Raw genomic sequence first — 20,722 nt, 5'->3', positions numbered from 1 at the left:
ATAATGATCTCGTAAATCGACTACTTGTGGAAACAATCCATTCAAACGCGTCGTCTCTCAACTCCAAATCCAGCCTCGCATCTCAAGTTGCTGATCAGACTGTAAACAATAAGCAGCACACGGAAAAGGACGACTTGGTCTGGATGCCCGCTGGCTACACCCGAGCACCATAAATATAGCTCGCCGCCTCCAGAGGCGTCAGACCGATAGCCGACGGGTTCTGGGATTGATTGTTCATGAACTCACGTCCTCTGTCCGTTTGTCCAGGACTCTGCTGTGTTCAAGTACCACGTGATTCTCAATGAGCTGCTCTTCCCTGACCACCTGTCTGACGGCACGCTGAAAAGCACCCTGCTGGGCAGGGATTACCAGGTCCAGTTCCACTTAAACGACAACAACCAGGTAACAACAGCTGGACAGTCACGTGACCAACCTTTTCACACCAGAACACGGAAGACTTGTCTGTTAATTAGACGAACGCACTTCTGCTTTTGCATTTCTGTCAAGTTTTAGATTGATTTCCTTCCAGGCAGCCATACGTTTCAGTTCATCTCGATGAAAATCAAAATGCAGAGAAATTATCCATCAGTGGACATTTTTGATCAAAGTTGCATGAGATTCAGCTGCAGAACCGCAAAATGAATACAAGACACAAGTAAACTATTATCACCCTTTTTACACGGTTCATGTTTTATCGTGATAAACAGTGATAAATAAAATGCTGTTCAGCAGCGGACTGTCAGTTCTGTGATGACCGCTTCACTGAGTAGAGTTCATTATCAGGTGAGGATGCCAAAACGTGGACAGAAATGAAAGCTTCCTAGTCATCGATAGTTCTAGTCCGAGACACAAACGGAGACCGATGGATGCCTGGAAAGAAGGAAGTCGATCTAAAAACTGACGGGGTAATCTGACAGATGAGAAGTTTTGTGAAATATAAAAGAATCACAGTTTATGTGCTGACGCATAAAAGGGTCTTCTAACGTGCACAGCTGCACCAGTCGGGCAGAGTGAAGAGTCTGATTTGCTTCTCACCCTCCAGACAGCTGTGAACGACGTTCCCCTCGACGGCACTGTAACTGAGACGCAGAACGGTGTCATCATCGTCCTCCCTCAGGTCCTGAAAATCCACCGCAACAGATGCAGCAAACAGGTCACCCTGCAGGTCAACGTGAGGACGGAGGGAGTGATGGATGGATGGAAAGGGGGATGAATGAATAAATGGGAAGAGGGATAGATGTATGTATTAATGGATCAATGGCGGGATGGATGGAGAGAGCAATAGACAGCTGGGTGAAGGTGAATATAGATTAGAGGGTGAGGTGATTAATGAATCTGCTCTCATCGCTCTGAAACAACTGAGGCAATGAGTGACGACACGGCTCAACAAATAAGGAAAACGCTTTTTTAAAAGATTAGGTGACTAATTGGCGCAGTGATGCTATTGTAATGCGGTCACACATCTGTGTAGTATATAAATTCATGTAGTATTTGACATGGGGTTGGAACACGTCTCAGCCAATCATAATCAAGCACCAGAGCTATCCGCTTCATAAATAGATTATAAAAAATGCTGTTGAAGCCGTTTTTATACGACCACATCAATCAGATGCTGTATCAGTTTTAATTTGACTGTATCTCACGTCACATTCTATCATAATTGATGAGACAGGAGTGTTTGCACCATGATGCATTTTCAAAAATAAAACATGAAATGCCACATTGGGAAGCAGAGATTGATGCACAGGATGTTTGAGTCTCCTGTAATCTCACGTCTGCCACGTAGACGAGCAGAAGGAAAAGTTATAACCCACCAGGCTGATGTGTGTGGTTATTTAGCTGCAACCTGGTGTCATTACCATGTCATCAAGAGAAACATAGTTGACAGCCGTGCATAATGTGCATAATGCCGTTGTGCTCATCAAAATCAGGGATCAGAGGTTGCAGATTTATCGACGTGTGTTGTGCTGCCTGGAGATGGCTGCTGGATTTCATGAAGCGAAGGAGAAGCTTTTTATAGAGCGTGAAGCATCTGTGAAGATAACCACATTGTACTTTACCTTTTGAAGCACATATAAATGCATTTACTGGCTGGGGAATGTCTAATTTAAACCGTTTGAATAATGCTTTAAATGCAAACACTTATTGCAGCGCATTTGCTACAAGTATTTAATTCGCTCTTGAGGACAAAGTAATTAAATTGGCAGTGGAGATACAGACGTTTATCATCAGGATGGATTATTCCTTCTCACCGCTCCGTCCCTCCTTCTCTGTCCTTGTCTCCAGGGAAGGTGCGCAGAGTGTGAGGGACCCCCTCGATGCCTTTTTAGCTACAAACCGGTAAGAAAACTGTCTCGGTTCACAGGGGGTGGACACAATAACATGAACACCTGTGCAGCTGTAACAAATCTGCTTTTCTACGTGCCATGTGTTCACTTCTGTTTGAGCGGGTTCTAATTGACAAGATAAAGATGGTTGTATTATTGTTGTATTGTACCTGTGTTCTGGAACAGCTCTCAGTTTGGGTTTCTACTGTGTTTCTAACGTCTTCTGCTGCAGATCAGAGAGCAGTTTCCGGCCAACATGCGATCCAACTGTAAATACAGGAAGCGAGTCGGAGTCAAGAGGAAGTCCGTGCCAGGCTGTGTCCTCAAATGTCTTCGGTTAACCACGGTCTGCTGATACTCCTACGAACACTGTAGTTCTACCACTATCAGTACTACTAGTACTACTCTGTGCTGTAGTTTGGGTCGGGTATTGAGAACTGGCTCTGATTTGGGAGTCATTTTAATTGACAGACTTTTCTTAGTGTCAGCGTTCACTCAGAGTCAACCCTGTTTTAAACTCTGGTTTTGACTTTTGTCTCGAGTCCAGTCAGCCTTAAATATTCTTGATGACTGTTGTGTTAATGGAACTTACTAGTCGTCATATTATTGCTCTAACGACAGAAAATGCGACGACTATACCCGTAACAATTAGCTGGTGTTCGTGTAGCTGCTACTACACTCCCACTACTGTTACGACTCAAACTGCTGCCAATACCACAGCTGAATATTACTGAGGAGTACAACGTTTTTGTTTTATTATGAACAGTTTTTCTCTTCTTTTCTTACTTTTTAAGACATTTTAAAGGAGAAACTTCAAAAGAAAGTTAAATACGGATTTTATAATTTTCTATTATATTTTATTATAATTTTATTTCATTATATTTTATTACCTTACACTGATTCTTACAACCAATTTTAGTTTTAGGTTATTAATTGACTTCAATTGATTTTATCTTTAAAAAAACACGTCATTAAAATATAAATTTTTTTTGAGTAATGATAATAAATAATAATACATTTTATTTAACGAGCGCTTTTCGAAGGGGATAAAAGCTCAAATTCTGAAGGAGAAGCGGCAGCCATTAGTGCTCAGCGTCCTCTCTCATCCGAGTGTTACTCATTGCTCTTGTCCATAAAAATAAAATGCTTGATGTCACTTCAGATTATCATAAAAACGATCATGCAGATTGTTGAAGGTGGACTTTCACTGTAAATGGACATCTCACAGTTATTTTCTCAGTGGGACTACAATTATTAATGCAGCCTGTAGACTGTAAAGACTCTTCTTTTTGGTGTCATTACTCTCCAGCAGTGTTAGCAGCTGACAGACATCAGAGAGTTGTGATTCTTTATATTATGGTCTGTTGATGTTGATAATGATGAACAATAACCGATACTGATGTCTGTCCTGCAGGATCACTCCTGCTGCCCCGGTTACTACGGCCACGAGTGCTTCCGATGCCCCGGCGCCGTCGGCAGCTGGTGCTCCAATCACGGGGAGTGTCAAGACGGTAACCACGGCAACGGGGAGTGCCGTTGCTTCGAGGGTTTCCACGGCACCGCGTGCGAGGACTGCGAGCCGGGACGATACGGAGTCAACTGCTCCTCCAGTGAGGAACATGCACACACAAACAAAGATACCGGGGGGCGGCGAATTCACAAAAAGGGGATTGTGCAGCTTTTGCACGCTGCTAAAGCTGCACAAATAAGACAAAGAGAGCACCTGCACAGGGTAAAATGCACCCCTACTACAAGAAAACAGCATCTCTGTGCTAAATTAGGTTAATAATACACAAATTATTTCTTCCTTCTCCCTTCTTTACCAAATCCTGGGCTTACAATTTGCCCTTTCTTCTCTCTTAATTGCCTCGGAGAGGTTTAGATGGAAGTGGCTCTCTAGCAAGCCCCTCCAGACGAGACCTCTGGCTCAGGCTGACTCTCCCCCTCACAACCCACACATTGACCTCAAGCTCACTACTATACTATGCTATACTTTTCAACATGGATAATTGCAATCAGATGCAAAAAAAATTCCAAAATGTATTTGCGCTGTTATATCATTTGCACAATAAATTTAGTGCAACATCTCAAATGAATCGGTCCTTGAGACGGGGCACTGAGTGGTTGCCAGTGATGTGCAGTTCATGGAGCTATTCAGTGGCAGCAATCCATTCTTTGTGAATTCGCCCGTCATTTGGCGTTAAACTGGACGATTGTGGTGAAGAGGGAGCTGAACCGGATGGCAGAGCTGTCATTCCGCCTCATTCACAGTCATGAGCTTTGGGAAGTGACCAAAAAAATGAGACCCATGAAACTTGTGAGGCTTACAAACCTACCACTTTAACAAACCAGCAACAATCATCATCAACAAAACTGTGATGCTAACTGATGATGCTAGGAAGCCTTTTAGGGGATTAGTTATTTTTCGAACAAAAGAGATTAATACTCGGAGGAAATGCTATCACTTTTAACCTGTGTGTGTGTGTGTGTGTGTGTGTGCGCGCGTGTGTGCGCGCGTGTGTGTGTGTGTGTGTGTGTGTGTGTGTGTGTGTGTGTGTGTGTGTGTGTGTGTGTGTGTGTGTGTGTGTGTGTTGCAGAGTGTGTGTGTGACCACGGGAAGTGTGAGGACAGTCTGTCAGGAAGTGGCAGGTGTGTGTGTCACAAAGGTTGGAAAGGAGCTTCTTGCTCTGCAGGTAAGAGACACACACACACACACACACACACACACACGCACACGCACACACGCAGTGTAACCAAACGCAATATTTTCTCTCACCTGCTATCACCTAAAATCTTTGTGCGTCTGTCTCAGAGATCAAGGACAACGCCTGTGGAGGTGTATGTGACGAGAACGCCAAGTAAGTCCTCCTTTTGTTCAGTCCAAAGGTGTGTGTGTGAGAGAGATCTGAATCAATTTACCCAGAATACACCTGGCTGTCTGGAATCATTTACTATTCACTATAGCATGTTCAGAATGGTTAAACCTTTTATTTGAGGACTCACTCTATCCCACAGAAACAATGCAACGTAAAAAGCAGTCATGATATATTCGATACTAACTGAGAGATAACCATCATCATGCATCGACTGTTTCACACAAAGACTCTGCAGACCTGAGGACAGTGTTTACTGATTACACTCACTTTGTTCGGTACAACTGGTGCAATCTGATGCAAAGAGATATATTCTACATTTACGAAGCTGACAGATGTTCAGTTTTGTGAATTCTGCTTGATGTTTGTTATTGACGTAGTAGTAGCTGGTGGTTTTGTACTGGATGGATTATATTGAACGGATTTTCTAATATTTTGGGCAAAATAATAGAAACATGCGAAGTAGCTAATGCTCTGCTCAAAAAGTCACAATTAAAAATGAATAACGTATGACATCACTGCTCAATAGTTTCATTAAAATAACATTTAGAAAATAGATGAAGTCAAACTAAGTTTAACTGACTGAAACAATGCTGCTATCATTTCATTATCACCAACAATATGCATCTAAATCTACCTGTAGTTTCTAGTTTTTAAAGCCATATTGATTGTTGGAGCTGAAGCATCTTGAAGGATTCAGACACTGGAATAAAAGTAATTGTAAATAAAAACAATAAAACCAGTCAAGTAAAGATTTGAAATTTAAAAAACGAAAAAGGAACCCCTGGGTCAGATGGTTAGAGCACAGAGGAGCACATTCTGTGGCTGCTGAAACAGAAGTAAATAGTGCATTTGTTTGGGACTATTTTCAGCGGCGGATTACATTTACAATTGGTGCTGTGGTGAGTGTTAGTGGCTGCAGGACGGTTTATGTGTGATTGAGTCAAAATATACAACAGTGTGTGTGTTCATGGTAATGAAGGAGCATGTCACCCAACAGTGAGGCTCATTGATGTGTTTTTAATAGTTTGGGGCTAAATGGAGCTCTCTGGTACAGATGAATAAGATGTTTATAACATATCAATACAACGAATGACACACTTTGTCCTCTGCTGCAGCTGTATAACGGGACCAAAGGGTACAGCTGCTGCCTGTGTGTGTGTGGCTGGATACGAAGGCAACGGAACTCACTGCAATGGTAAAGACACACGCACACACACACACACACACACACACACACACACACACACACACCCTGTACAAATATCAAATCTGATTACGTTTTCTCTCTGTGTCTCTCAGAGCTGGATTTGTGCCGCATGTCTAACGGTGGATGTTCAGAATTTGCCGTTTGCTTGAAGGTCTCAGCAGGAGAGAGGACCTGTACCTGTAGAGGGGGGTACATTGGAGACGGGGTCATCTGTCTGGGTATGTAGTCTTGACCCCTGACCTCTGACCCCACAGCCCTCACCTGAACCTCCTGACATCTTACCAAGATATATGTCTTGATAATTTAAGGCCTTAAATGTTTCTAAATCTGGAGTCACAATGTCAATTTTTTGTGTCCTCTTACATTAAGTTTTGCTTTACTTCGCAATTTTCCTTTTCTTTTCACATGATTTCATAAAAATGTGTTTTCAACCTGTTGTGTGTTCACAGAGGTTGACGGTTGTTTGGTCAACAATGGAGGCTGCCACAAGTCAGCGGATTGCACCAGAACAGGCCCCAACACGGTGAGACAACACCGCACTGCAGTACGGCACATAATGTTAAACTCACAATGATTCAGCACCGAGGCGTCACTGTCCCTGAGATTCAGTCCAGGTGAGGTTGAAAGAAAAGTTTTATTTTTATACTTCTGGCCACCATTCATGTTGGTTATGAAGTTTGATTCAGTAAAAATACGTCCTCATTAAACCGGTTAAATGTTTCTCTATTTCTAAGGCTGCATCCACACTAATACATCCAACACACAATCTCCATGCACAGAAGAGTTTCAGTGCCGTTTCAGAAATAATCTCCAGTAACATGCCTGAAAATGCATATCACATAATGCATATTCATGCATCTGAGTTTTCATGTCCAGGAGTAAACAGTAGGCAGATTAGTGCTGCTGGACACAGGAATTGCTGCAAATTGCTCAAATAAAAGCTTTCCTCCTGCACATGTAGGCAGTATTAGCATCATAAAATACAGAACTTTACTGCATGACAGCTGCCAGCATACAGTCGAGGCTGATGTTTGTTTTCTTCTGGGAAAGGGTCACGTGATAGGGGCGGGACTATAAGACCCAATCGTGAGGCGATTGTGTCGCTGCAGGGTTTCATGGTCATCTTTTTCAAAAGTCTCCATTTTCGCCCGTCTAGAATAAAAAGCGATACCGGAGTTGTCAGACTAAAACTGGGTCAGCAGCGTTTTTTAATGTTTCCACATTTCCATTTTAGGGGTTTCAAAACAAAGAAAACAAGTGTGGATGCGAGGCTTAAATTTAGCAAAAAAATATGTGTTTTAAAACAAAAACGTATTTGTGTGGACGTAGCCTAAAACAGTTTTCAGCTTCCTGAAAAACTAAGATTTCACGGAACAGCCTCCAGCGTGTGAACAGCCCTGGCTGGTGTTTTAGTGTGTTCGGGGAACACTAAGCTTTTCCAGGACCGTAATGAAGTCCGTCCTCTGAGAGACTGTGTGCCGGTAAAGTTAAGAAGGACTTTCTTTCACCTCAAACTTTTCTCTTTGGTCATTCACCTCTACAGCTGAACACAGCAGAGGAGCTGTGGTCGTTAATCAATATTTAAATTTACGATTTTATTAGTGAACCTTATTACAAAATAGGATTTTTATCACCGCAGCACAGCAGCTTGGGAATGACTGCTGCATAACATGTAGTGTTTATGGGCCATGATTACATTACTATTTCACACTCTTTAAGTTGTCTGACACCAGAAGCATAAAAAAACATGTAAATAACAACAATATCGTCATTTCGGCTGCATTGAAACACGGTGTGGGTGACCGCAGAGAGCGGGACACTGAACAGAGGTTGAACACTCAGTCACAGTCCACTGTCACAGTCCACCGTGTGGCAGCGAAGGAAGAAGAGGACGTCTCTGAACTCTCTCTGGGATCACGCATTTTATATGTCAATATAGCTGTTGTCATTACAGGAACCTCCCTCCGGAAACGATATATCTGTGTTTACAGCTCAAAAGAGTGAGTTGGAGTTGAGGAGAAATTGTTATTTGATTTGCTGTTCAGCAGATCACAGGGGAGGGGAGGAAACGGATGGATTTTTTAATTGACTCTTTTATTGACCGACTGCTTTCTCTGTCTGCTCTGTTGTTGTCTCCAGACGGCCTGCAGGTGTCGGATGGGCTTTCAAGGATCAGGGAGGTTCTGTCACCCTGTCAACCCCTGCAGAAGTGTATGTCTGTGTGTCACTTTTGCTGATTCTCTTGCAGTCATCTACTTCATTCTGTCTTGTTACAATCCTGTTTACGTGCATCTCTGGCAGCACAAACCAGCTCTTAAAAACAGATCACACAGTCGGGTATCGTCATTGATTATTTAATTCACCTTGTAAGCAGTGACCACACAGTTTGTACAGGGAGCGTGTTTGGACTGTAGTGACCACCATCAGGATGTTGAATGGTAAACCGTCTGTGCTTTTTTTAGTCTTCCGACTGTTGCGTTTCTCTCTTCAGCATATCCCCCAGTGGGCTTTTCTAGATATCAAGTATGACACGAGAGCCTCGGCCGGTCTGTTTTAGGCCGCTCGTCTTTAGTAAACCATCTAGTTTCACCAGGATAGTGCCGCCTCCCGCCCCCTAGATTCCTTACTGCGGTTCATCAATGTTGGGCAACGATTTCAAGGAGGATTTTTTTGAAAAGGGGTCCGGTTACCTCGGAGCACAAAAAGTACTCGGAGACAAAGTTTTAGATTTCTCTAAATCCCTTGAGTGGGCATATCAGAGTAAGTTTATATCCTTTACAGGTTTATACAACAATCAAGCAAGTAAGCAAGCAGATGTATATATGTTATGCCCCGAAGGATATGAATTATAATGCTATTTGTTCCGTTAAGGCGTGTTTATGTTTCTCTGTGAAGAGCGAAAAGCTAAATGTTCTCTGTTAAGAGTGCAGACTGAGTCTGAGACCGGAGTCCTTGGTATTTATGTGTTCTGTTATCTCCCTGTCACATGATGTGACAGTCATTAGGTTTCTGATAACAGGAAGAGGCTCTGGGGACATCATGTCCTAATTAGGTTTTTATGTTTCCGATAACGGGAAGCAGCTTGTCTGCAAGATGTGCATTCTGTCTAAGTGCTGTGTGATATCGCTGAGCTTTAATTAATGCATATATATTGCAAGCGAGCACAATATGATTTGTGTTTACAATTTCTATACGTTTCTCTCAACGCGACCACTCAAAGCGCTACGTGTCCTTTTGTCAGCAATTAAAGATACGTTTTTGTGTGTGCAGAGAAATGGCGGCTGCAGTCTGCATGCTCGCTGTGAGTATATGGGCCAGGGTCAGAGGAACTGCACCTGCTCCAGAGGCCACGTGGGCGACGGCATCAATTGCCGGGGAACCACCAACAACGTGAGTCACATGACTTCCCCCTGACCCTCTGACCTACCACTGTCTCCCCCCCTCCCCCATCACAGGAAGTCTGTCTGTCTTACAGGAGGTGTTCCGCCAATCAGAGAATGACTTCTTCCGTCGAATGGTAGCGGTGAGTCATGTTGAAATCCACACAGTAAATAAAACGTTGCATCCAGTCATTCATTTGATGCTGCTAAGTGAAAACATGGATGGTTTGCAATATGCACGACTGCAAGACAGAGCAGAGCAGCTGGCCGCCCTGAAGTGGCTGCCCTGCTTACACATGATTAAATTAAATTGTTGAAAAAACTAACAAAAAAATCATCATGAAACTCCTTTATATTGTTTACTCGTGTCTTCATTTGGTTTAAGATGTCATGATTAAAAAAAGTTTAATTTAAATGAATTGTTCTGCAGTGACAGCGTCCCCTAAATGAACTTCCATCATCGTGTGAGTTCACTTTGTTTTCTTTGTGTTCCTCAGAAATCAACGTCTCGTGTTCTTAATAAAGACGGACCGTCTACTGTCTTCGTCCCTCTAGCGGAAACAAACAACGACTCCACTGTGTGTACAACATCTGCTGTTTTTAAATGATCTCATGCAATCATCATCATGTTACCCTACTTCTCATGAGTTTTTGTTCATCTTAGATCTAAGTGTCTTACCTAGAAAAACTATACTGTAATTTACAAGATGAATCACTTTAACAATCATTTAATAAGTAAGTACATTTTTCTGATTTAATAATTAAGTACATTTTTGTGTATGAGTCATAAAACTGGATTATGGTTTCTAGTGCATGAAATGTACCTCATTAACGTGTGTGTGTGTGTGTGTGTGTGTGTGTGTGTGTGTGTGTGTGTGTGTGTGTGTGTAGCTTGAGGAATGGGAGCGGTTCGGTCGTCTCTCTGAACTTCTTCGTTCCCACATTGTTTCTTGTGAGATTTTGACCCTGAGTGACCTGAAAACCACCAAACTCGCTGTCTCTACGTCAGGACACACACTACACTTCAGCCTGCAGCAGGTAACACACACACACACACACACACGCATATTTATTTGTGGCGGACGGCAGCTCTACTCGGCATCAATAAAGGTCCAGCCATAACAGTATTTAAGATGATTTTTTTATGGGCATTTTGATGCTAAAACATAGAATAAAATGTGAATGTTTGGATTTTAATAAATAAGTGTAACATATATTTTTTTTATTAAAAAAACTGAAGAAATGAATGTGAACCACTTCATTTTTGGGAGTGAACTTTATTCATAAATAGTCTGTATGAAATGAACTTTGAGCTCAACATTGCTGATAACCCCGTTTCTCAAACTGCCCCCATGTCTCCATGCACTGTTGATGTTGTTGATTGTTGTTAAATGTTGTGCACCTCCCGTCATGTCAAATTCCTTGTATGTTCAACATACCATGGCAATTAAACGGTTCTGATTCTGATTCTGTCTTCACCTGTCTCACAATCCACCACTCCACTCTCCTGGTCTTTGCTGCTGCCCGTCTGCCTCACCTCTCCCGGTCTCTCGCTCTCCTGCAGGGTTCAGTCTGGGTCAACAACAGATCGAGGATTGTGAAGAGCGATTACACCACTTATAATGGAGTCATTCACCACATCGACACACTGTTGACGCCCTACAGGCTGCAGGACAAACCAAGCATCGAGTCTAACCAGGTAAGTTGAGTTTACTTGAAGTTAAACGATTTATGATCCATCAGGATTGAAAGACAGCCAGTGTGACGTCTCTCGCTCTCTCTTTCTCTGTTTAGATGAACTTAACGTCAGCAGCTGTGTTTTATGGCTACAGCCGCTTCTACAAACTTGTGGAGGTAAATATTTTTAAAACACGCTGCACCTCCTGGTTTGATTTCTGCTCCGACGTCTTCTTCCTCCTCTGCCATGCTGCCTCCCCCACTTACACATCCTCTTCTTACACCTGCTTGTCTTCCTCCTTCTGTCACTGCTTATCCTCCTAGAACCACTTCCTTGATGCAAACTCCTCCTTTCACCTCTTTTTTTTATCTTTATCCGAGAGCACAAAAAACGTAACTACCACTTAAGGCCAGTTGGAGGAGAACACCAGCAGCTTCAAAGATCCCGCAACACGAACCCAATCCAGCAACGTCCTGCACTTCACACACCTGGAATGTGAAGAATATATAACACACAAATAGATTTGCACAGGCAGAGGACCAACTATTGAATTCAATTAATATATATAGCCTAAGCTATTTTATTGGGTTTCCTTTTGGCGAAATATTCTGATTGAATTTGAGTTCCCTCTGGTTAACAGTTATGTAGTGTACTGTATATGTCTCGGCCTTTTATTGTGAAAGGTAAGTACAAAAGGAATGGATCTGGTGTGCGCTGCCTTTGTCAATGTTGAAAGGAGTAATAAAGTTTGTGGTCTTGGGTCAGACCACGGAGCCTCCGTGTTGAACTGCAATGTGATTGTGATATAATTGTGGGAGTGATGCCTTTTATTTGCGGGGTGAAAACTCACAGAAATCGACCCACGCGTAATATTCACGTAATCTTTCTGTCCACTCTTTGTGCAGGATGTGGGGTTACTCCCCGTGCTCCAGTTGTCCATCCATCAGCCGTTCACCATGTTCTGGCCCACAGACGAGGCCCTCAACTCCCTGCCAGCTGAAAGAAAGCACTGGCTCTCCAGCCCCGATCACCGGGACCAAGTGGCTGCCTTAGTGAAGGCTCACATCATACGCAACTCCAAGGTAGGAGGAGGAGGATGGCTTCCAAACGTAACCCTTAATTGGGCCTCGACAGAATGAAAAGTTCACTCCAGCACAAAAGGAAAACAAATATTTCAAAAAATCACGTGTAGTTCTGTTATGTTATTATTCATTATGTTTCATTTATTTTATGAATGAACCGTTTCGTCGATTCAAATATAAGAAAATAGTCAAGAAGATGTCGATCAGTTTTCCAAAACCCAAGATGAGGTTGTCTTGATTTTCTTTCCAAACAAACCACACTGTTCAAAACCCGAAAATCGTCCATTTACAATATCCGTCTTTAAGATATAAGACAAAGAAAAACGTTCGCTTGACTCAAACACGACTCAGATGATTATTCAGACGTCGAAATAGTTGTTAAAACTGTAGAGTTCTTCAGAAGGAGGAGGTGAAGGATGAGGAGCAGGGGGAGGGAGGCTCTGTTGTAGCTTTAGAAAGACAGCGTTTTGATTTTCTTTGTGTGTGTTTAGGTTTTAGGGATCGGTCAGCCGGATAAATACTCGATATTGCGCACCATGCACGGATCCACCATCAAGTACAGCTGTGACAAGACCCTGGTGGTGAGAAATCTCACACACACACACACACACACACACACATAGAATTCAAAGAGGGTAGCCATGTTGGAAGCCGGCTGTTACTTCAGTAAATGGTGTTGTCTCATGTTGCCACGATGATGTCGAAGAAAACACAGTTTCACACTGACAGCAACAACATCCTGGATCCTAACCATGACGGTCAATGAACTCTGTACGAGCAGCGATGAAGTCATTTGGATTGATACTGTACCTCGTCGAGACCCACGCAGGACATGCTGCTCTTTACTGTGTGGTTGCTAGGTTACACAACACGCCTTTGTTTAGTTTTCTGATGAATCAGGAAAAAAATGTTCCTGCTTCAGAGGTTCAGAGTGTTTCCCAATGTCAGCGAATGATCGTGCAGAAATTCACACAAATTTACACAGCTGGTGGTTTGATAATATACTATGTTACTGTTATTATAATATTACATTGTGCCACACTGTAATTAACTGTGGTAAACTATATCATACTATACCATATTATATGTTATACTGCTGTACTATAGGATTACATTGGACCTAACACTATATCTTATATCCCATACTATATTATACTGTTCAATATCATACTATATTATTATTATTATGTTGTCTGTCTTACTACATTATTATATTTCTTTTGCAGTATGTTTCTGTATTAATGCAAATTTCTTTACGTAATCATATCATATATTCTGTTGTACACTGTTTACTTTGTGGACTTGCTGACTTGCTGCTATTGTCACTTTACCTCGTAACTTTGTCTTTAATTGTTCTTGTTTAGTTCAAATTAGTTTTTTTCAAGGTTACAAGGATCATCTATTATACTTGTACAACAGGGTTGCTCAACCAAATGCAATTAGGGGCCAAGTGTCTTGGCTCAAACCACCGATGCTCTGATTGAAGGACAACCCGCTCTAACACTGAGCCACAGTCTCCTCCCAGAAGAACACACAAACAAAATAAATGTCAACTTAAAGCTTCATCCACACTCTTGTCACAGCGTAGGAAAACGCATTGCTATCGTCGGACGAGTGACGACCCTGTTCGGCTTCTTTCTGTAACCAGTGTAGCATTTTAAAGCGTGGCGGAGTTAGCACGCTAACTGGCTAACTAGCGTACAGGTGGAAAGTTAGCTAGCTTGCTCATTTCACCATGCTTTAATGCTACACTGGTTACAGAAAATTAGCCAAACAGCGGCTGGGTTCAATGGTCCCATCTCTCTATTTTAATCTATTCTGTTCTGGTTCTGTGGCGGACCGTCTTAAAACGTTATTGATTTGTGTGTCTCTGTGTGTGTTCAGGGGGCTGTATCGATTAATGACAATGTCAGGGTAGTGGAGCGCTACATGGACTTCAAAGAGGGCGTTGCCTATGGCATCGACCAGCTACTGGAACCACCGGGCCTGGGAGCGATCTGCGACAGCGCGGAGAACAGAACCACATACGTTAGTAGTGCTAAAATTATTACTTTCAATACTGATACTGCTCTAAAACTCACAATATACATGTTCACACTTTTGCAGCTGGTACTAGTTGTAATAAAATAAATACTATTACTTGTACAAACTATTATTACCTGTTTTACTTGAATAGTCTGTTGAGATCAGGACATATTTGGACATTCTTTTTCTTTTGGAGAGTTCTAGCGACATAATGTAACATGACGGACTGAGCTGACAAGTAGTACAGTATAGTATTAGCGCTGCCACACTTAGCTGCTCATTGTGACTCCAAAGGACTAGTCACACCAGCATTTAACATACAAATCAAGTGGATTTATTTGTATGCACAAAGTGAATCTGCGTAAATCTTCAAGTCTTGCCAGTGCTGACCTTTGGGGGAACAGAGAACCCAAAATGGAGGAAGCCATCGTCACTTTTTAGCTTTTATTTTACTTTCTCTGTCAGAGTATATAGTGATTTACAAAAGAGGAATGTCAGACCGGTATGCAACAGAAGCTTTTCTCCCGAATCAGTCACCCTTTATTGGATGAAACGATGTACAGTCCTGAGAACTATTGTGACTGACTGGCGTTAGCATTTTAGCGGTAAACTTGCGAGGGTGATTTACCAAATTGAACTAACCCGGCGAGTAGTCCCTACGTCACCAACGATGTGACCGGGCCTTAATGCAGCTTCAACCTCAACTATTGTTGGCAGTACCACTGCTGCAAATACAGATACCACACTGCTGGGATTATTATTTTGATGTCAGGGCTTTGTCATCGTCTTGGAACCTGGACTGAAGCTTTCTGTCTTATGTCTCAGGGTCGCTGTGGACGCTGCCCCTTCCCACTATCCTGTCCCTTTAGACACCAAGACACGGTAAGATCTGGTTAAAAATTGAAAAATGATTAGCTTGTACGATACATAGAGATAAACGTACGTCCCGCCTTCTTTCAGCAAAAGACGGAGCCTTGTATGAACATGTCCCCACCGTATGGGCGCCGCCGCCATTATCATTGGTACCTCTTGGATGATATCAGCCGGATGGGCTGTAAGAGAGTATGTCAGTTTTCTTCCTGGGTCCAAAAGTGCTGCAAAAACCACTACGGCCGAGACTGTCAAGGTAAGATTGATGATTCTGTCGTCAGACATTCATCTAGTCCAGCCCACAGCGGTCTGGAGGAAATCTCTTGTGCCCCTAGATTCCCCAGTGTTCATTCTGTTACTCCTCGTGGAGCTACTAATGTAAAGATTGTCTTAAGGGTGGCACAAAGGACAGGTCATTCAAATCTACATTTCATTTCATGGCAATCTGCACATTTGATATAAGATTCTTAACCTGATGCAGTTGTGTAATGGAGTGCGAGTGTCAAGATGTCCTGTTGGTTTTGTGTTGGTAACATCTTCCCCCCGAGTGGAAGTGGAAGAACTACATTAAAGTGTCTCAGTAATGCAGTTAAAGTTATTAGTTACTTCAAATTTACTTTAAACTTTTGTCTCCTCCAGCTGGCAGTGAGAACAATAAAAGAATCGTGTTATTTAAATCTGAATTAGAATTACACCAGTGACTTGCTTATTGACGTGTGCTTGCAGGTGAGCTCGCCACATCTCCCCTAGCTGTGCTCGTTCACCGCCGATCAAGTTCTTTTTTGATTGTTTTAATTTTTCCTTTGAACATCTAGGTTCTTTTTTATCGGGAGCAGTCGCTCCAGACACTTTTCATGGACGCTATAGCTTCTGTCCATCTCTCCACCCTTGCTGCCTGACAAGGTGTTGCGTAGTACAGGTAGTATGACATAGTGTGTAACCAGTCACAGAGCTACAATAAGCTGCTCGACTGTGAAGGACTGTAAGAGAGTGAGCAGGGTTGGTTGACGGCTCTTCGTGAACCGGTCGTGAAACAACGTTAAGTTGATAAACTCTACTCGTTCTGAGAACTGTCATAATTCCTCTGGAGTTCTCAGAGCAGGAAAGTCGCCACAGACGCCCCTTGAATTAACAGACGTTCATTTATATTTTACAGTCTTGCACCCTAGCTTCAAGTAAAGTGTGACTGTACAGCTGTGCTAAAAACTGTTGGCTAGTTTCATGTATAAGCTCTGCTAAGAGTTAGTATCCTGACATCTTCATTTTCAATGGAACTAAAGCGGTTAGATAAATGTAGTGGAATATAAAGTACATTATTTAGTGAAAGAGAAGTATAAAGATGCATGAAAAGACAGACTCAAGTACAGTACAAGTACCTCAAATTTGTACTTAAGCTCAGTACTTGAGTAAATTTACTGAGCTTACATTCCACCACTGGTTACACCTGTGTCTAAACGTCAGCGGGGAGGAAAAGCAGTTGCTTTGAAGCACAGTGACGGTGTGTCTCTTACGTTTGTCCTCACCTGACTCCACCTCTTCCCTGTGTGTTTCAGTTTGTCCAGGTGGCCTGCAGGCCCCTTGTAGTAACCATGGTTCATGCGACGATGGCATGCAGGGATCAGGAAAATGTAGGTGCAACGAAGGCTTCAGAGGCAAAGCCTGCACACAGTGTTCCACGAGACACTACGGCCCCAACTGCACAGGTAGGTCGACCAAATACAGGAAAGTTAGACTTTGTGCGTGTGAGATTCTCTCTGTGGACAGTTTTCACAGCAAAATGATCATAACATATGAATATATTTCAGTTCTTAGCATCAAGTATTCCCTTTTAAAAGGTTGATAAATACCCAGATTCTCCAAGCTTCAAACCTTTTTTTACATCTTCTTGCTCTTTTTAATTGGCGAAGATCAAAACCAGACTGTTGTCAGCTAATTGGCCAATGCTAGTGACCCGGTGCCTCGGGATCCTTTATCGGTCACATGTATCAGATTCAAATTGACACACGTGCCATCTGCATGATGGATAGTAACACAGCCACGCACACAACACGCACGTTGTGCATACAGTGTACAGCCACGCACACGCATCATGTCGGCAGAAGTTTATATCATCAGTAAACACTTGTTTATATAACTGGAGTTACTGTCAGGTAACAAAGATTTCAACTTGTTTTTATTACTCAATATAGAACCACGACTGTGCAGTCGTAGTGAGTGGCGATCACAGTGAGTAGAAGCTTCGCAGTGGAGATTGCGATTGATTTTTGCCAGAAAAGGAGCAGATTACCTTTCTTCAACTCGTTTCATGTTATATTCACTGTCGACAATGTCAGAAACACAAAGCAGGCGATCGTTGTCTTCACGTGGTGCCTCAGTTTCTGCCGTAGCCTTCATGTGTTGTCACATTTCGGCAACCGAGCCTAAGCACGTAGCCGCCGTAGCTCCTGTGTCGCCGCTTAACGCACAATTATGAATACAGCTGAGGGCAGTAGGGGATATGACGGGGGAGGCATCCTTCTTTTCGGCAGAATGACCAAAATGCATTCCCCTTGTTAACCTACCTCTCTATCCTGTGACAGCAGAGAGAGTTGTGGAGTTGAATAAATTAGTCGAGTCTGCCCGACCCATTGATCCTTTATCTGACTGAGTTTATAGAAGTTAGAATCCATGGCCCTGACCTGGCCTCTGAAATACCAGTGGCCGAGTGTTGATCAATCCATGACGCTGTCCGTGGTGCTGAAGTAGGATTTCTCGCTGTGCCTTATTCTCTAAATCCTGCCCTTCTGTCATCTTGAATCTATAATATTCTCTAAACTATAGAGCTCCTATAAAGCTCCATCCCCCCCGTGTTCAAATTGAACAAACCGCCCTCTGGCTATAAGACCTCCAACGGACATGAGAACTTTTCTCTCTCCTTCATTAAAGTGTTTTGTTCTCCCTCGCCCCACCTTCAAACCAACCAGCAACCCGACTTAAACATTACAGCCTAACCCCCATCATCTCTGCTGCAGTCTGTCACTATAGCAACCCTCAACACTCACCGTCACACAGCCGGGTGCGTTAGCGGCTCAGGACGAACCTTCTGTCCGTCTTCACTCGTAGAGTCTCACGGCACAGCAACAAGCTGCTGCCGATCATCTTCTGTCAAAGTCAACGGTTTTCTTTGAACAACGATCAATCTTCAAACGTTGACCAACGCCGGAGGAGAAGACGCCGCCGGTCGAGGTGTGGTGTGAGTCGGGACTCAGACTACGTCACTTGTTGCAGTGACGAACAAAAAACCCGTCGCCATGGTTACTAAATCAATCCCAAAACTGATCCAGAACGAGAAAGTGAAGTGACTTTAAACTGCTGAATGTTTCATCAGGTTTAAGCCCTTCGATAGCCGAGAGCACACAAGATGGATTTGAAGCTCTGTGATTGGAGTTGTAGTCGACGTCCTTCCTTCATGTTTTGTGTCGGAAGGCTTCTCGACAGTCTGACGCTTCCAACACGGTTGTTTCCGTCTCGTCCGAACTGATGATTCAGCTGAGAAAGTTGAATGACGATCAAAGCATCCAACTGTCCGTCGCCTCACATCGTCTGTGGAGAAAAGTGAACCAGACTGTTGCTGCAGGAACCTCTTGCGTAACTCCCTCCATCTTCACAACTTTATTTGTGAGATTATTCAAGAGTCCGAGAGGCTGAGTCATGTTTGTCCTCTCTTTCAGCCTGCAACTGCGGGCAGCAGGGAAGGTGTGATGAAGGTTCTGGAAAGTGTGTCTGTAACCCGGGCTGGAAGGGGGATCGCTGCCAGATCGATTTAGGTGAGTTTTCCCTCCTGAATGTCAGGACCTGTGTCACAGCTCTGCCACTACTATCCTGTTTTTTCCACCTCTCACTCACCTAATCAGGTTATTCAGTGCACCTGCCAGTCACACTCAGCTCATTACTCTCACCTGCTCACTCTGCTGCATCCACTATTTAAACCCCAGCCGCTCACACACACTCACTGCCAGATCGTTCTCCGCTCCCATGCAAAACCTTCCAGCGTATACCCTCGGACTGATACCCCGTCGGGGTTTGTCAAAGCAACAATATTCATCATTGTACAAACCACTAATACTCCCAGACAGTATTTATGCATCAGCAGCCAATAAGCTTAACATTTTCTCTTTTTGTATTAGTTTAGAAGATTTTGCAGCCTTTGTGGAGGTTTCTGCTCTCGCGTTGCTTTCTGGCTGTCATACACACACACGTTGCTTCTCTGTCATCATTTTACAATATTAAAGCCCTGTTCACCGTTTTCATTTCCTTTTTGTGATGAATCGTCCGTCTGTCCGTCCAGGCTCGATCCCAGAGGAGTGCCGGCGGTGCCACGCTCAGGCCGACTGTGTGCCAGGTGCCGGTTGTCAGTGTAAATCTGGGTTTCAGGGGAACGGCACCTTCTGTGATCCGGAGCCACGTGAGTGTGCTGCAGCACAGGACAATCGTTTACCGGACGAAGACACTCGATGTCTGCTGTCTTTTGTCAGCACGACGATAGTAATTCCGATAGCAACATAATAACAAACACAGGAGATACATCAGACAAACCAGAGCATGATCATGGTGTATTAAAGTGATTAACAGGCAACAACTGAAAGGGTAACAGCTACTCGACACTGATACTCCTCTCTGCATGTCAAGATGTGCACCTGTATCTATCAACAACACCACTAAATACCAATACACTTTGCTTTACAGTTAAAACATGTGGTTTGGGGGTTGAGTTACTCTTTAAGACCAAGGTGCGGTCATGTGAGAGTTTACATCCAGCTGTGACCAACGGTGCAGGAGCTTTTATTAAACACACACACACACACACACACACACACACACACACATATACACACACACACGCACTTTAGGGGACAAAAGGGACACGCTGACATGAACTTAAATAAGCAGTAAAACACATGATCAGATGTAGATTTGTTGTTCGCATCGAACACGTTTCCCTCCAATCTGAATATAATACTCTTGAAAGTTTAAAGTCAGAAAACGTATATATTTTTCCTTAGGTTTTAATTCCCTTAATTTATTGAATGTTATGTCTTAGCAATCAAAAAAATCTGAATAATTAATCGATCATTTGTTCTGGCATGAATCCACCATGTGAGCAGATCAGGTTATAGTTTTATTGTTGTGATATTGTTGTTTTCTTTTTTCCTGTGTTGTGAAGCACTTTGTGCTGCATCTTTGCATAAACTGAGCTACACAATTAAAGTTATTATTATTATTGTTAATTAACACTGC

General features: G+C 43.0%; 1 protein-coding gene across 1 annotated transcript in view; it reads left to right on the top strand.

Moving 5' to 3' along the window:
* Positions 1 to 20,722, top strand: part of stab1 (stabilin 1) — a gene marked incomplete at its 5' end in the record, with an annotated part of 60,155 nt that overhangs the window by 27,573 nt on the left and 11,860 nt on the right. The window contains 25 exons of the mRNA XM_079266010.1: positions 268 to 402; positions 1,043 to 1,171; positions 2,287 to 2,340; positions 2,560 to 2,673; positions 3,742 to 3,937; positions 4,925 to 5,020; positions 5,140 to 5,185; positions 6,319 to 6,398; positions 6,503 to 6,628; positions 6,860 to 6,933; positions 8,550 to 8,621; positions 9,681 to 9,800; positions 9,886 to 9,933; positions 10,288 to 10,368; positions 10,682 to 10,828; positions 11,355 to 11,489; positions 11,585 to 11,644; positions 12,374 to 12,550; positions 13,042 to 13,131; positions 14,435 to 14,578; positions 15,401 to 15,457; positions 15,536 to 15,701; positions 16,999 to 17,148; positions 19,156 to 19,251; positions 19,773 to 19,889. Coding sequence (XP_079122136.1) covers positions 268 to 402; positions 1,043 to 1,171; positions 2,287 to 2,340; positions 2,560 to 2,673; positions 3,742 to 3,937; positions 4,925 to 5,020; positions 5,140 to 5,185; positions 6,319 to 6,398; positions 6,503 to 6,628; positions 6,860 to 6,933; positions 8,550 to 8,621; positions 9,681 to 9,800; positions 9,886 to 9,933; positions 10,288 to 10,368; positions 10,682 to 10,828; positions 11,355 to 11,489; positions 11,585 to 11,644; positions 12,374 to 12,550; positions 13,042 to 13,131; positions 14,435 to 14,578; positions 15,401 to 15,457; positions 15,536 to 15,701; positions 16,999 to 17,148; positions 19,156 to 19,251; positions 19,773 to 19,889 — 2,710 coding nt within the window. The remainder of the gene's footprint in view (positions 1 to 267; positions 403 to 1,042; positions 1,172 to 2,286; positions 2,341 to 2,559; positions 2,674 to 3,741; positions 3,938 to 4,924; positions 5,021 to 5,139; positions 5,186 to 6,318; positions 6,399 to 6,502; positions 6,629 to 6,859; positions 6,934 to 8,549; positions 8,622 to 9,680; positions 9,801 to 9,885; positions 9,934 to 10,287; positions 10,369 to 10,681; positions 10,829 to 11,354; positions 11,490 to 11,584; positions 11,645 to 12,373; positions 12,551 to 13,041; positions 13,132 to 14,434; positions 14,579 to 15,400; positions 15,458 to 15,535; positions 15,702 to 16,998; positions 17,149 to 19,155; positions 19,252 to 19,772; positions 19,890 to 20,722) is intronic.

The sequence above is a fragment of the Melanostigma gelatinosum genome, assembly GCF_949748355.1.
Source record: "Melanostigma gelatinosum genome assembly, chromosome: 3".
NCBI classification, from domain to species: Eukaryota; Metazoa; Chordata; class Actinopteri; order Perciformes; family Zoarcidae; genus Melanostigma; species Melanostigma gelatinosum.
Note: the sequence above shows the minus strand (reverse complement) of the source record. Positions and strands in the feature narration are given on the sequence as shown.